Raw genomic sequence first — 16,921 nt, forward strand, 5'->3', positions numbered from 1 at the left:
GTCTGTAATATTCTGCTCTATGGTGCAGAGGTTCAAATGTTGCTTTCGAGGATAGTCTGTAATATTCTGCTCTATGGTGGAGAGGTTCAAATGCTGCGTTCCAGGATAGTCTGTAATATTCTGCTTTTTGGTGGAGAGGTTCAAATGCTGCGTTCCAGGATATTCCGTAATATTCTGCTCTATAGTGGAGAGGTTCAAATGCTGCATTCGAGGATAGTCGGTAATATTCTGCTCTATGGTGCAGAGGTTCAAATGTTGCGTTCGAGGATTGTCTGTAATATTCTGCTTTATGGTGGAGAGGTTCAAATGCTGCGTTCGAGGATAGTCTAAAATATTCTACTCTATGGTGGAGAGGTTCAAATGCTGCATTCGAGGATAGTCTGTAATATTCTGCTCTATGGTGCAGAGGTTCAAATGTTGCGTTCGAGGATTGTCTGTAATATTCTGCTTTATGGTGGAGAGGTTCAAATGCTGCGTTCGAGGATAGTCTAAAATATTCTACTCTATGGTGGAGAGGTTCAAATGCTGCATTCGAGGATAGTCTGTAATATTCTGCTCTATGGTGCAGAGGTTCAAATGTTGCGTTCGAGGGTAGCCGGTAATATTCTGCCCTATAGTAGAGAGGTTCAAATGCTGCGTGCCAGGATAGTCTGTAATATTCTGCTCTATAGTGGAGAGGTTCAAATGCTGCATTCGAGGATAGTCGGTAATATTCTGCTCTATGGTGGAGAGGTTCAAATGCTGCATTCGAGGATAGTCGGTAATATTCTGCTCTATGGTGGAGAGGTTCAAATGCTGCATTCGAGGATAGTCTGTAATATTCTGCTCTATGGTGGAGAGGTTCAAATGTTGCGTTCGAGGATTGTCTGTAATATTCTGCTTTATGGTGGAGAGGTTCAAATGCTGCGTTCGAGGATAGTCTAAAATATTCTACTCTATGGTGGAGAGGTTCAAATGCTGCGTTCAAGGATAGTTGGTAATATTCTGCTCTATGGTGGAGAGGTTTCAAATGCTGCGTTCCAGGATAGTCTTTAATGTTCTGCTCTATGGTGCAGAGGTTCAAATGTTGCGTTCGAGGATAGTCTGTAATATTCTGCTCTAAGGTGCAGAGGTTCAAATGTTGCGTTCGAGGATAGTCTGTAATATTCTGCTCTATAGTGGAGAGGTTCAAATGCTGCATTCGAGGATAGTCTGTAATATTCTGCTCTATAGTGCAGAGGTTAAAATGTTGCATTCGAGGATAGTCTGTAATATTCTGCTCTATGGTGGAGAGGTTCAAATGTTGCGTTCGAGGATTGTCTGTAATATTCTGCTTTATGGTGGAGAGGTTCAAATGCTGCGTTCGAGGATAGTCTAAAATATTCTACTCTATGGTGGAGAGGTTCAAATGCTGCGTTCAAGGATAGTTGGTAATATTCTGCTCTATGGTGGAGAGGTTTCAAATGCTGCGTTCCAGGATAGTCTTTAATGTTCTGCTCTATGGTGCAGAGGTTCAAATGTTGCGTTCGAGGATAGTCTGTAATATTCTGCTCTAAGGTGCAGAGGTTCAAATGTTGCGTTCGAGGATAGTCTGTAATATTCTGCTCTATAGTGGAGAGGTTCAAATGCTGCATTCGAGGATAGTCTGTAATATTCTGCTCTATGGTGCAGAGGTTAAAATGTTGCATTCGAGGATAGTCTGTAATATTCTGCTCTATGGTGCAGAGTTTCAAATGTTGCTTTCGAGGATAGTCTGTAATATTCTGCTCTATGGTGCAGAGGTTCAAATGTTGCTTTCGAGGATTGTCTGTAATATTCTGCTCTATGGTGCAGAGGTTCAAATGTTGCTTTCGAGGATTGTCTGTAATATTCTGCTCTATGGTGCAGAGGTTCAAATGTTGCTTTCGAGGATTGTCTGTAATATTCTGCTCCATGGTGGAGAGGTTCAAATGCTGCGTTCGAGGATAGTCGGTAATATCCTGATCCAATGACCACAAAGACCTACTCAGTGGCCTAGTGGATAGAGTGTCCGCCCTGAGATCGGTAGGTTGTGAGTTCAAACCCCGGCCGAGTCATACGAAAGACTATAAAAATGGGACCCATTACCTCACTCAGCATCAAGGATTGGAATTGGGGGTTAAATCACCAAAAATTATTCCCGGGCGCGGCCACCGCTGCTGCCCACTGCTCCCCTCACCTCCCAGGGGGTGATCAAGGGTGATGGGTCAAATGCAGAGGACAATTTTCACCACAGCTAGTGTTAGAATAATTGTTTCTAAATTATCACAAAAACTTTGTGTTACATTTGAGTGCCCGGTGAGAAGACAAAAAACCTACCTACCTTCCTACTTACCTAAACCTTTGAAACCTACCAAGAAGAAGGCTCTTAAAACTCCACTGTGTAAGGGGGAAAGCCACATGAAGGGTTTTCTGTGTTCTTTCATGTATGGTAATCAACAGAAAGATACTGTTCTAACCCAAGGACTTCAAAGCAGAGAGAAGACAGGATCTGCCCAATTTCCAGACGACGTCTTTTTGAACCTCCTTTTTGAACTGGTTTACGGACGTCTTTTTGAACTATTTTACGACCTCTCCTTTTGAACTGTTCGGTAACCAAAGGCAACGCTGTTTACGACCGACTTCCCTATGGAAGCAGCGGTGGTCATGTGGTCGGGGAAAGTCAAATAAAGAATGAGTAGTACAATCTTTCGCCAGAGCGTGCTGAGATACTGTACAACGGTACAGTGTACAGGCGACTCTCCTCAATATTGAGTCCAATTTTAATTCTGTCTCTGTTTGATTCTTTGCTTCTTGTCTTGTTTAATAGATATCATCAGTGTTTGAACCTGACACCTAGTGTGTGCGTGACAATCATTGGTACTTTAACTTAACAAAGAGACAATATTGGTTTTGTGATTGGTCCTAAAAACCAACCCAACCAGAGCTAATCCTATGATCACTTGGATATAAAACACAAAGAAGAGTGCGAGTCAGAAGGTCAGAAATGTCCTTTTTGATGGCGTGTCAACAACACCCGGACCATCAGGTAGTGCCTGCCATGGCCGCCATTAAGTGTTATTTCACTAAAAATAAATTTCTGCTGATATCAAGTCTGATCAATATTGTATTGGCTGATACTCTAGGCTCTGACATGAGTATTGGAAGGGGGACGCCCGTGACTGTAACTTTACGATGTTGCGTTCAATCTCCGTGAAATTTGGCACACACTTCAAGATGATTGACAAGCATGTGTGTGCCAAATTTGAGCAAGATTGGTTGGAAAACATGGCCGCCATCAAGTGGTATTGCAAAAAATAAAAAAATAAATTCTTGCTGATATCGTTTCTGAACAATAATGTATCGGCCAAGCTCTGATATTAGTGTTGGAAGGGTGACGCCTTTCACTGTAACTTTACGATGTTGCGTTCAATCTCTGTGAAATTTGGCACACACTTTAAGATGATTGGCAAGCACATGTGTGCCAAATTTGAGCAAGATTGGTTGAAAAACAAGTGGTATCTCAAAAATATTAAAAATAATCCTGCTGATATCGGGATATAAATATAAAACACATAGAAGAGTGCGAGTCAGAAGGTCAGAAATGTCCTTTTTGATGGCGTGTCAACAACACCCGGACCATCAGGTAGTGCCTGCCATGGCCCCCATTAAGTGTTATTTCACTAAAAATAAATTTCTGCTGATATCAAGTCTGATCAATATTGTATTGGCTGATACTCTAGGCTCTGACATGAGTATTGGAAGGGGGACGCCCGTGACTGTAACTTTACGATGTTGCGTTCAATCTCCGTGAAATTTGGCACACACTTCAAGATGATTGACAAGCACGTGTGTGCCAAATTTGAGCAAGATTGGTTGGAAAACATGGCCGCCATCAAGTGGTATTGCAAAAAATAAAAAAATAAATTCCTGCTGATATCGTTTCTGAACAATAATGTATCGGCCAAGCTCTGATATCAGTGTTGGAAGGGTGACGCCTTTCACTGTAACTTTACGATGTTGCGTTCAATCTCTGTGAAATTTGGCACACACTTTAAGATGATTGACAAGCACATGTGTGCCAAATTTGAGCAAGATTGGTTGAAAAACAAGTGGTATCTCAAAAAAATAAAAAAATAATCCTGCTGATATCGGGATATAAATATAAAACACATAGAAGAGTGCGAGTCAGAAGGTCAGAAATGTCCTTTTTGATGGCGTGTCAACAACACCCGGACCATCAGGTAGTGCCTGCCATGGCTGCCATTAAGTGTTATTTCACTAAAAATAAATTTCTGCTGATATCAAGTCTGATCAATATTGTATTGGCTGATACTCTAGGCTCTGACATGAGTATTGGAAGGGGGACGCCCGTGACTGTAACTTTACGATGTTGCGTTCAATCTCTGTGAAATTTGGCACACACTTTAAGATGATTGACAAGCACATGTGTGCCAAATTTGAGCAAGATTGGTTGAAAAACAAGTGGTATCTCAAAAAAAATAAAAAATAATCCTGCTGATATCGGGATATAAATATAAAACACATAGAAGAGTGCGAGTCAGAAGGTCAAAAATGTCCTTTTTGATGGCGTGTCAACAACACCCGGACCATCAGGTAGTGCCCACCGCAGAGAGTGAAGTCTGTAAGACAGAGTCTGCCATGCCGCAGCTTTGCTGGTCTGGTTCTAGGCCACGGCCCAGTGGGCTTCAGTAGCTAGATCAGTCTAACCCCTCCAAGTCACGCTCTCTCTCCCTCGCCCTCAATGTCTGCCTCTCTCGCCCTGTTGCTAGGCTAAGAGAAGGCCGCCGGGATTACACGCTAAAAATAAGGTGTCCCCGATCCTCTTTTTTTTTTTTTTTGCACGGATACATCTCAATCGTCGTCCTCGCGCTTTTTTCCCCCCCCCGTTCAGCCGCGTTATTCGTCTTTCTTTATCGGCGTCGGTCCCGAGCGTCTATTTCTGGCCGCACACGGCGCTGACAGCCGACAGAGGACTTGACAGCGGATGTGCATTTGAACATCCCGGCAGGGAGGCCAGGCTGCGGCAGCACAAAAGGAAAAAAATATGTGATAAAAGTCGGGCGGGATAAAAAAAAAAAAAACCCCCGTCTGCTCCAGTTTGAACCCCGCTGAGGGAGACGGCATCCTGGGAGAAGCTCAAAGAAAGAGAGATGGGAAAAGTGCTGGTGGAAATATGGTCAGTGGAGCAGATCTCAGAACCCAGACCTCCTTGTTGATCAGCCCGCTACCAAAGCGGCCACAGCAACAGAAGGCGGGGAAACGTTTGCCTTCCCGCCAACTTTGCCGAGCACGAGTTCAACGTTTGCTTGATTTGCCGTCGCTCTCTCAGCCTGTGCCATTTCCCGGTAAAGCTGTCCAGGTCTGAAGCGTCGACTCTGAACTGGCTTGGGGTTTTGTTTTTTTTTCCCGGTGCCTCGTTATGCGCGTTAGGTACCCTAACACTGTGCCGAGTACCCTAACATAAGGGTATCATCCAAAACTAATGTAAAGTATCCAAACAACAGAAGAATAAGTGATTATTACATTTGAACAGAAGTGTAGATAGAACATGATGAAAGAGAAAGTAAGCAGATATTAAAGATATCAGATATTGTATTATATCCTCAAAGAACTACTCACCCCCAAATCCAACCTCTGAGGACAAAGCTACGAACAACGCCACTCCCAGTCTGTGGAACGCTCTCCCTGACCACCTGAGGGTACCACAGACTGTGTATGCTACTAAAAAAGGCTTTAAAACCCTTCTTTTTAAAAAAGCCTTTTTTTTTTAGATGTATGCATACTAGGTTTAGCTATATGGCTGTTCTAGTTTTTATTTGTATTATTTTTTATTTATTTATTTTTTTTTATTTTAAATTTTTTTTAATTATTTTTTTTAATACACTGTAGCACTTAGAGCAGGGGTCACCAACGCGGTGCCCGCGGGCACCAGGTAGCCCGTAAGGACCAGATGAGTAGCCCGCTGGCCTGTTCTAAAAATAGCTCAAATAGCAGCACTTACCAGTGAGCTGCCTCTATTTTTTAAATTTTATTTATTTACTAGCAAGCTGGTCTCGCTTTGCCCGACATTTTTAATTCTAAGAGAGACAAAACTCAAATGGAATTTGAAAATCCAAGAAAATATTTTAAAGACTTGGTCTTCACTTGTTTAAATAAATTAATTCATTAATTGTTTTACTTTGCTTCTTTAAACTTTCAGAAAGACAATTTTAGAGAAAAAATACAACCTTAAAAATTATTTTAGGATTTTTAAACACATATACCTTTTTACCTTTTAAATTCCTTCCTCTACTTTCCTGACAATTTAAATCAATGTTCAAGTAAATTTATTTTTTTTATTGTAAAGAATAATAAATCCATTTTAATTTAATTCTTCATTTTAGCTTCTGTTTTTTCGACGAAGAATATTTGTGAAATATTTCTTCAAACTTATTATGATTAAAATACAAAAAAAATATTCTGGCAAATCTAGAAAATCTGTAGAATCAAATTTAAATCTTATTTCAAAGTCTTTTGAAATTCTTTTAAAATTTTTGTTCTGGAAAATCTAGAAGAAATAATTATTTCTCTTTGTTAGAAATATAGCTTGGTCCAATTTGTTATATATATTCTAACAAAGTGCAGATTGGATTTTAACCTATTTAAAACATGTCATCAAAATTCTAAAATTAATCTTAATCAGGAAAAATTACTAATGATGTTCCATAAATTCTTTTTTAAATGTTTTCAAAAAGATTCGAATTAGCTAGTTTTTATCTTCTTCTTTTCGGTTGAATTTTAAAGAGTCAAAATTGAAGATAAACTATGTTTCAAAATTTAATTGTCATTTTTTTCGTGTTTTCTCCTCTTTTAAACTGTTCAATTAAGTGTAAATATCATTAATTATTAATAATAACAAAGAGTTAAAGGTAAATTGAGCAAATTGGCTATTTCTGGCAATTTATTTAAGTGTGTATCAAACTGGTAGCCCTTCGCATTAATCTGTACCCAAGAAGTAGCTCTTGCTTTCAAAAAGGTTGGTGACCCCTGACTTAGAGGTTGTTTACTCAATGGAAAGTGCTGTTTACAAATAAAATCTTTTATTATATTAACAGTAAATGAACAAGTAGATGAATAATCCCTTTTTACAGCTTGTCCCTCATAATGTTGACAAAATAATAAAATGATAAATGACACAATATGTTACTGCATACGTCAGCAGACAAATTAGGAGCCTTTGTTTGCTTACTTACTACTAAAAGACAAGTTATCTCGTACAAACTTGCAATAAAGAAACATATGTTTAATGTACCCTAAGATTTTTTGTTAAAATAAAGCCAATAATGCGATTTTTTTTGTGGTCCCCCTTATTTAAAAAAGTACCGAAAAGTATCGAATAACATTTTGGTATGGGTACTGGTACTAGGTGTGGTGAAATTAATCCCTGCATTTGACCCATCACCCTTGTTCTACCCCCTGGGAGGTGAGGGGAGCAGTGAGCAGCAGCGGTGGCTGCGCCCGGGAATTCCAACCCTTGATGCTGAATGTCAAGCAGGGAGGTAATGGCTCCCATTTTTAAAGTCCTTGGTATGATTCGGCCGGGGGTTTGAACTCACAACCTACCGATCTCAGGGCGGACACTCTAACCACTAGGCCACTGAGTAGGTCATTGTGGTCATTGGATCAGGATATTACCGACTGTCCTCGAACGCAGCGTAGGATATTATTTTTATTGATTTTATTGTCATTGCACAAGTACAACAAAATTATGTTTTCAGCACAAACCCGTTCAAGATTAGACAAACAAACAGTGTAAAGGGTTACAGAACAGGAACGCTGATGGGTCGCCATGAGGCGCCCCGTAAAAGATAAGAAAAAGGTAAAACGCTGGGGAAGAAGATAAGTAAAAAAAAATACAATCTACACTGGGCTCCTAAGAGGGCCGAGTCTGGAGTGGGAAAAAAACCTCCATGCAATGCACACATAACATGTTACATTTAATCACTACAAACTCACAAAAGAGGGGGGTGGGGGGGATTTGGGGCCCGGGAGGTCGACTGCTGCTATGAAGCGCTGCCAGCAGACCATCACCCCGAGGGGGAAACAAGCGGTGGTGAAGGCGTGGGGTGGGGGAGGGGAGGTGTGTGTGTATGTGCCCAATTGTCTTGGGTGTGATGATGTCATGTTCATAGACTGAGGCCGATCTGCAAAAGTTCGACTCCAGGTGTCGTTGAGGAGGGAGGGAGGTCAAAAGCGTCCATCATTGAGGTGTCCTCGGGGGTGTTTTTCAGAACAGCCTGGTCCTGTTGTTCACCGCGTCAAGGCCATTCGAGGGAGTCAAATCTTCGATTAGGATGTTTGTTTTCCGCGAGCAGACAATACAATGACTTGTCTGTTCTATTCGTCCATGCTGGCTGCTCTCGTATTCAATTCAATAAAGTCTTTGGGGTTTGAGCTAACGACCTACCGATCTCAGGGCGGACACTCTAACCCAGGGGTGTCCAAACTTTTTCCGCTGAGGGCCGCACACTGAAAAATCAAAGCAAGCGGGGGCCATTTTGATATTTTTTATTTTAAAAACCTATACGATATATGTATAAAAAATATACATTTAGGCTTGATCCCAGTGAACCCAAAGAGTTTTGGTCAAAAAAATATAAAAAATACGTCATTATTTAGTATTATTATTATTATTATTATTCAAAGTTTAAATCTCTAGATCAACATTAGGTCTATCTGTCAAAAAAACGTTTTTAAACATTTAAGTTGTATGCCCTTTTTGTCAAAGAAAACCCAGGTTTTTTTTATAGAAAAACCCCCACCAAATATGCAATATTTTTCCCCAATTAAATTTTAAAGTAGAATATATGAGATTATAAAATAATTGGAGCCTTAAAAAGGTCAATAACTCATAACAACATTGACATTTTTTGAGCAATGACACACGCAAAAAAAAATCCCACTAAAATTATTGGGGATCCAAAAGGGTCCTACTCATTAAAGTGTTAAAAAATAAATTATACTTCTTTTTTTTTTACTGATTACTTTTAGCACAATAATCTCGAGATCAGCTTCAGATCTGTCCGTCAATTCTAAGTTTTATTGTTGTTTATGTTTTTTGTTTGTTCGTTTTAGGCCCTTCTTTTTAAAAAAAAACAACAGCTCAGTTTTTTATATGGCAAACACAAAATATGCAACATTTTCCCCAAAGAATATCTCAAAGTGCAATATTTAATGTGACGTAATTGGAGCCTTGAATAGGTCAATAATTCATAATGACGTTGATTTTGATTAAATATTATTTTTTAAAGAAAGAAACAGCCTGCATGGCAGCTTTGTGTTATTAGAGCAAACTTTTTCCACTGAGGGCCGCACACGGAAAAATTAAAGCATGTGGGGGCCATTTTGATATTTTTCATTTTCAAACCATAACAAAATATATGCATTTTTTATTTATTTTACCTTTAAGGGTCCCGGGGACCATAAAGGGTCTCAGTCATTAAAATGTTAAAAATAAGTCTGATTTTTTTTTTTTTTTTTAATTATTTAATGCTTACAGTAAATCTCCATATCAACTTCAAGTTGATATAAAGTAATACAAATTAAAAAAAAATGTTTTATGGCTTTTCTGTCAAAAACAACTTAGTTTTTTTATAGTAAAACTAAAATATGCAGTATTTAGTAATTAGAGCCCTAAAAGATCAATAATGCAGGACACCATTGATTTTAATTATTTCATATTTTTGAGCAATCACAGTGAAAAGATAAATAAAAAATCACTAAATTTGGGATCCAAAAGGTGCCCCACTCAAAAAGTGATACATTTTTATTAGGTTTTTCTTTTACTTTCAACACTTAAGTTACGAGATCAACTTCAGATATATCTGTCCATTTTATGCTGGAACTATTATTTTGTTTGTTTTGTCAAAGAAAACTTTGATGTTTTTATATGGCTACTACACATTACATGCAATATTTACCACCATAAAACATTTTAAAGTGAAATATTTGAAGTCATTGGAGCCTGGAAAATAATTCATTATAACAGGGGTGTCAAACGTACGGCCCGAGGGCCGGATCAGGCCCGCGAACAGGTTTTATCCGGCCCGCGGGATGAGTTTGCTAAGTACAAAAATGTACCTGAAATTTTTTAATGAGAGAAACAGCTGTTCTAAATGTGTCCACTAGATGTCGCAATAGCAATTCTCTGTATCTTTGTAGATGATGCTACATATGTACAAAATAAACCACTTATGTTAGTACATCAGTCAAAGAAAATGATCAAACTACATATATAACATGCTGTCATTTGATTTTGATATAAGTTTTGTATCTTGATAGATTGAAAATTAACACCAATGAGTTGACTGATGAACATTATCACAATTTATTCAGAAAATAAAAATAACGACAAATAAAGTATATATACTATTAACCGCAATAGGTCATTGAAAAAAACAAAAAAAAACAACATTATGATTTGTACAATATCAGAATGTGTTTGTACTATTTTCAAACAAAGAAAATAATCTGAAGTTGTCTTTATTTTTAAGTTATCGTGCCATGATTTTACCAGTCCGGCCCACTTGGGAGTACTTTTTTTGTCCATGTGGCCCCCGATCTAAAATGAGTTTGACACCCCTGCATTATAAGATGGATTTTTTTTGTCTTTTTTTTTTTTTTTTTTGAGCAATGTCAAAAAAAAAAAAAAAAAATGAAGAAAGACAAAAGAAAGAAAAAACAGCCTGCATGGCAGCTTTTGTGTCAACATTGCAACTTTTTCTCGTTAAGATTTCACCTCATTCCACTTTTTTTAATGTTCTTTTTTATTTTTACAATAGTATTTCCAGAATGTGTGAAACAATTAACTGCGGACCGCAAATGGCCCCCGGGCTGCACTTTGGACACCCCTGTATTAGAGTAAACCGGGGGTCGGCAACCCGCGGCTCTAGAGCCGCATGCGGCTCTTTAGCGCCGCCCTACTGGCTCTCTGGAGATTTTTCAAAAATGTATGAAGAATGGAAAAAGATGAGGGGAAAAAAATCTATTTTTTTGTTTTAGTATAGTTTCTGTAGGAGGACAAACATGACACAAACCTCCCTAATTGTTATAAAGCACACTGTTTATATTAAACATGCTTCACTGATTCGAGTATTTGGCGAGCGCCGTTTTGTCCTACTTATTTTGGCGGTCCTTGAACTCACCGTATAGTTTGTTTACATGTATTGATTGATATAACTTTCTCCGACTTTCTAGGACGTGTGTTTTATGCCACTTTTTCTGTCTCATTTTGTCCACCAAACTTTTAACGTTGTGCATGAATGCACAAAGGTGAGTTTTGTTGATGTTATTGACTTGTGTGGAGTGCTAATCAGACATATTTGGTCACTGCATGACTGCAAGCTAATCGATGCTAACATGCTATTTAGGCTAGCGATGTGTACATATTGCATCATTATGCCTCATTTGTAGCTATATTTGAGGTCATTTAGTTTCCTTTAAGTCCTCTTAATTACATTTATATCTCATGACACATGTAATATGGCTTTTAATTTTTTGCGGCTCCAGACAGATTTGTTTTTGTATTTTTGGTCCAATATGGCTCTTTCAACATTTTGGGTTGCCGACCCCTGGAGTAAACATTGCAACATTTTCTTGTTACATTTCACCTGTTTGCTCTTTTATACCACGTTTCTTTGGGTTTTTTTAATCGTATTTTTAGAATGTGTCGTGGGGGCCGTTAAAAAATGACCCGCGGGCCGCACTTTGGACACCCCTGCTCTAACCGCTAGTTAACCTTTATTTGGTCTCGTTTTTTTTTCCTCGCAGGCTTGAGCAACATCATCGGCATCATCGTCTACATATCCGCCAACGCCGGGGACCCTTCCAAGAGCGACTCCAAGAAGAACAGCTACTCCTACGGCTGGTCCTTCTACTTCGGCGCTCTCTCCTTCATCATGGCCGAAATGGTGGGCGTGCTGGCCGTGCACATGTTCATCGACCGCCACCGGGAGCTGCGCGCGGGGGTCCGGGCCGCCGACTACCTCCAAGGCTCCGCCATCACGCGCATCCCCAGCTACCGCTACCGCTACCGCCGCCGCTCGCGCTCCTCCTCCCGCTCCACCGACCCCTCGCACTCCCGCGAGGCCTCGCCGGTGGGCCTGAAGGCCTTCGGGACGCTGCCCTCCACGGAGCTCTCCATGTACACGCTTCCTAAAGGCCAAACGGGCACGCCCACCGCCACCTATAACTCCACAGAGAGGGACCACAACTTCCTGCAGGTCCACAACTGCATCCAGAAGGACCTGAAGGACTCGGGCGGCCACGGCAACGCCGCCAACCGCCGCACCACGCCCGTATGAAACTGACCAAAACCTGAGACACTTGAAAAATTGGTCGTCCGAGTGGGGGACTTTGAGGGGGGGGGGCGGTTCGTGTCTTTTGAGGGCTAGAAGGAGGAAAAATGCATGATTTTGCCATCTAGCGTTATTTAACAATTTGGAAGGAGACGAGGGGTCCTGTGGTGGTCTGTGGAGCGCCCCCCAACCATCCAATCAAACGGTCAACTTTATATTTTTTACTCTTCCCCCCCCGCCTAAAACCCCGCCCTGACCTGACCTGAACCAGACCTGACCCCCCTTTTGTCTCTTTCGTTGCCGTATCTTACCTTACTTTCTTCTTTCCTTTACATAAATACTGTGAAGCATCGTGGCGTAAGAGTTATTATAGCAGGGAGCACTTTCCAGGCCGCAAACAGGAAGAAAAAAAAAAGTGAGAAAAAAAAAAAAGCAACTATGTATGGATTCTATATAAACATATGAGTATACTTGTTAATACACGCAAAGGACAAGGGAAAATACATCAAAGTAGCTTAAGGAGATACTAAGTCGTCACGGAAACTAAGTGTCGAGGATCAGCTATTGGTTCGTCGTAATAGAGATGTCCGATAATATCGGAACTGCCGATGTTATCGGCCGATAAATGCTTTAGAACAGGGGTGTCAAACGTACGGCCCGAGGGCCGGATCAGGCCCGCAAACTGGTTTTAACCGGCCCCGCGGGATGAGTTTGGTAAGTATAAATATGGGCCGAAATTTTGGAATGAAATAAACTGCTGTTCTAAATGTGTCCACTAGATGTCGCAATACAAAAAATAAACCACATGATGTTAGTACATCCGCCGAGGAAAATTAACAAACTACATAAATAACATCCTATAATTTGATTTTGATATTATTTTTTTTATCTTGATGGATTGAAAATGAACACCAATGAGTTGACTAATGAACATGATCTAATAATTTATTCAGAAAGTATAAATAACGACAAACAAAGGTGGAATACTATTAACTACAACATGTAGGTGTAAATAAACCCAACAACGTTATGATTTGTACATTTTCAGAATGTGCTTGTTCTATTTTTAAACAAAGAAAACAATCTGAAGTTTTCTTTATTTTGAAGTTATTGTGCCGTGATTTTACCAGTCTGGCCCACTTGGGCATAGATTTTCCTCCATGTGGCCCCGATCTAAAATTAGTTTGATACCCCTGATCTAAACTTTACCGCTGCTTGTATTTTTTTCCATATTTTATTGTAATATTTTCAGAATGTGTTTGTTCTATTTTTGGCCAAAGTAACGGTCACACGGACGGTGGCCGTATAAACAACTTCAACACTGTTACAAATATGCGCCGCACTGTGAAACCACACCGAACAAGAATGAAAAACACACATTCGCACCGTAACACAACATAAACACAACAGAACAAATACCCAGAACCCCTTGCAGCATTCCGGGACGCTACAATATACACCCCCCCGCTACCCCCTACCCCTTAACCCCGCTCCCCTCCCATTTGTCCGACCGGAACCCTCTAATAACTAAAGTTCCTTGGGTGAATAATGTCAACTCACTACACCGGTATGTTTTAGCGCGTCCATGGCGAGTTTACAGACAGATATAAGTAAGAACTGTACACTACTTTATATTAGAAATGGCAACAGCGGAGGATGAATGTCCCATAACAAGAAGATAAGAGAAAAAGACTACAAAGGCGGACGCGCGCAAATTTCCAGGACTTATGCAGATCCCAAATACAGATCAGCAGATACCAGAAGGCAAGAAAAGTTGCTTTTGCACGATATTAAGTTCAAGTTAAGTTGAAGTGCCAATGATTGTCTCACACACACACTAGGTGTGGTGAAATGTGTCCTCTGCATTTGGCTCACCCCCTGAGAGGTGAGGTGAGGGGAGCAGTGAGCAGCAGCAGTGGCCGCGCGCAGGGAACCATTTTTGGTGATTTAACCCCCAATTCCAACCCTTGATGCTGAGTGCCAAGCAGGAGGTAATGGGTCCCATTTTTATAGTCTTTGGTAGGGATGTCCAATGATATCGGACTGCCGATATTATCGGCCGATGAATGCTTTAAAATGTAATATCGGAAATGATCGGTATCGGTTTCAAAAAGTACAATTCGTGACTTTTTAAAACGCCGCTGTGTACACGGACGTAGGGAGAAGTACAGAGCGCCAATAAACCTTAAAGGCACTGCCTTTGCGTGCCGGCCCAGTCACATAATATCTACCACTTTTCACAGGCATACTTGGTCAACAGCCATACAGGTCACACTGAGGGTTGCCGTATAAACAACTTTAACACTGTTACAAATATGCGCCACACTGTGAACCCGCACCCAACAAGAATGACAAACACATTTCGGGAGAACATCCGCACCGTAACATTGAATTTTTTATTTTTCAATCGAATTATATTTATATAGCGCTTTTCTCTAGTGACTCAAAGCACTTTACATTGTGAAACCCAATATCTAAGTTACATTTTTAAACCAGTGTGGGTGGGCACAGGGAGCAGGTGGGTAAAGTGTCTTGCCCAAGGACACAACGGCAGTGACTAGGTTGGCAGAAGCAGGGAATCGAACCGGGAACCCTCAAGTTGCTGGCACGGCCACTCTACCAACCGAGCTATACCACTATACAGCTATAAATAAAACAAAATAAAACACAACAGAACAAATACCCAGAACCCCTTGCAGCACTAACTCTTCCGGGACGCTACAATATACAACCAAACCCCGCCCACCTCAACCTCCTCATGCTCTCTCAGGGAGAGCATGTCCCAAATTCCAAGCTGCTGTTTTGAGGCATGTTAAAAAAAACAAATAATGCACTTTGTGACTTCAATAATAAATATGGCAGTGCCATGTTGGCATTTTTTCCCATAACTTGAGTTGATTTATTTTGGAAAACCTTCTTACATTGTTTCATGCATCCAGCGGGGCATCACAACAAAATTAGGCATAATAATGTGTTAATTCCACCACTGTATATATCGGTATCGGTAATTAAGAGTTGGACAATATCGGATATCGGCAAAAAAAGCCATTATCGGACATCTCTAGTTCGTAAGTAATCTTTTACAGTAAACGTTGGAAAAAAAAGAAATAAAAAATCTACCTTTTGGCCTTTCGCCAAAACACTGGCTGCCATCTTTGTTCAGGGTCAACATTTGGGGAGAAAGAACTGTGGGAGTGGGAGTGGGAGTGGGACCTCTGAGCCAACGCCAAGAAGACTGTGTGGACAATGACGCGCCACTACTGCCAAAGACACAAAGTAGTGGGCGAGACAACATGGCCGGAAAAAAAAACAATGAATTTCCATGCATGCTAATCAAAATCATCCCAAACTGCTTTTAAGGAAGCTGGGGTTTGAACGAGGATCCCGTGTGAGGGCGGCGGGCGTGACAAAATAGAACTTAACGTTACAGTACTGTGTCTTTTTACATTTTGGACTTCTTGCTCTTTTCCTTTGTTTGGCGTGGACCATTTTGGGGGCGGGGCTTCATTAATGCTTCAAGGGGGGCAAGCTTTGGAGAGGCTTTTTTTTAATTTTTTTTTATTTAATTTTTTTTTTAATTACTTTCAACTTTTATGCAGCTTTAGTCTTTACTTTGTTGTCTGTTTTTTTGTTTATTTTTTTGGGGGGGGGAATTGTTATTTTGTTCTGCATTGTGTTGATGTAAATGACGATTTAAAGAAAAAACTCAAGCGTAATGTCTTTCATAAGGTGCCAAAACTGAATGATTCTGAACTTGGATGCATCAAGTCCTGATGATGATGAATAAAAATTGAACCCCCCCTGGTGGGAACACCAAGTGTCTGCGTGGTGGAAAAAAAAAAAAAATCTTCAGTCTTCTTTGTTTTGAGAGATTTACTCTGACGATTTTGGGAGGAATTGCATGTGAAGGATGTTCAAAACCAAAAACTAGTGAAGTTGGCACGTTGTGTAATTCGTAAATAAAAACAAAATACAATGATTTGTACGGAGCCCCTAAAGGGACATGGGGGAAAAAAAGAATCATAATTTTTTTTTTTTTTTTAGACATGTATCTCGTGCGCACCAGATAGTTTCTCGTGCGGACGAGATACATGTCTAAAAAAAAAAAATACATTTATAATTTTTTTTTTTTTTTTTTTTTAGACATGTATCTCGTGTGCACCAGATAGTTTCTCGTGCGCACGAGGTACATGTCTAAAAAAAAAAAATACATTTATAATTTTTTTATTTTTTTTAGACATGTATCTCGTGCGCACCAGATAGTTTCTCGTGCGCACGAGATACATGTCTAAAAAAAAAAAAAACATTTATAATTTTTTATTATTTTTTTTTTTTAGACATGTATCTCGTGCGCACCAGATAGTTTCTCGTGCGCACGAGATACATGTCTAAAAAAATTAAATACATTTATAATTTTTTTTTTTTTTTTTTTAGACATGTATCTCGTGCGCACCAGATAGTTTCTCGTGCGCACGAGATACATGTCTAAAAAAATTAAATACATTTATAATTTTTTTTTTTTTTTTTTTAGACATGTATCTCGTGCGCACCAGATAGTTTCTCGTGCGCACGAGATACATGTCTAA

The 16,921-nt window shown here is 39.9% G+C and overlaps 1 protein-coding gene across 1 annotated transcript in view; it reads left to right on the forward strand.

Moving 5' to 3' along the window:
* The window catches only part of LOC133633785 (voltage-dependent calcium channel gamma-2 subunit-like), a 111,075-nt gene extending 95,204 nt beyond the window's left edge, over positions 1-15,871 (forward strand). The window contains exon 4 of the mRNA XM_062026478.1: positions 11,809-15,871. Within this exon, the coding sequence (XP_061882462.1) occupies positions 11,809-12,341 (533 nt within the window). The 3' untranslated portion in view covers positions 12,342-15,871. The remainder of the gene's footprint in view (positions 1-11,808) is intronic.
* The last annotated feature ends 1,050 nt before the right edge of the window (positions 15,872-16,921 follow it).

Source organism: Entelurus aequoreus, linkage group LG18 (genome assembly GCF_033978785.1).
Source record: "Entelurus aequoreus isolate RoL-2023_Sb linkage group LG18, RoL_Eaeq_v1.1, whole genome shotgun sequence".
Lineage (NCBI taxonomy): Eukaryota > Metazoa > Chordata > Actinopteri > Syngnathiformes > Syngnathidae > Entelurus > Entelurus aequoreus.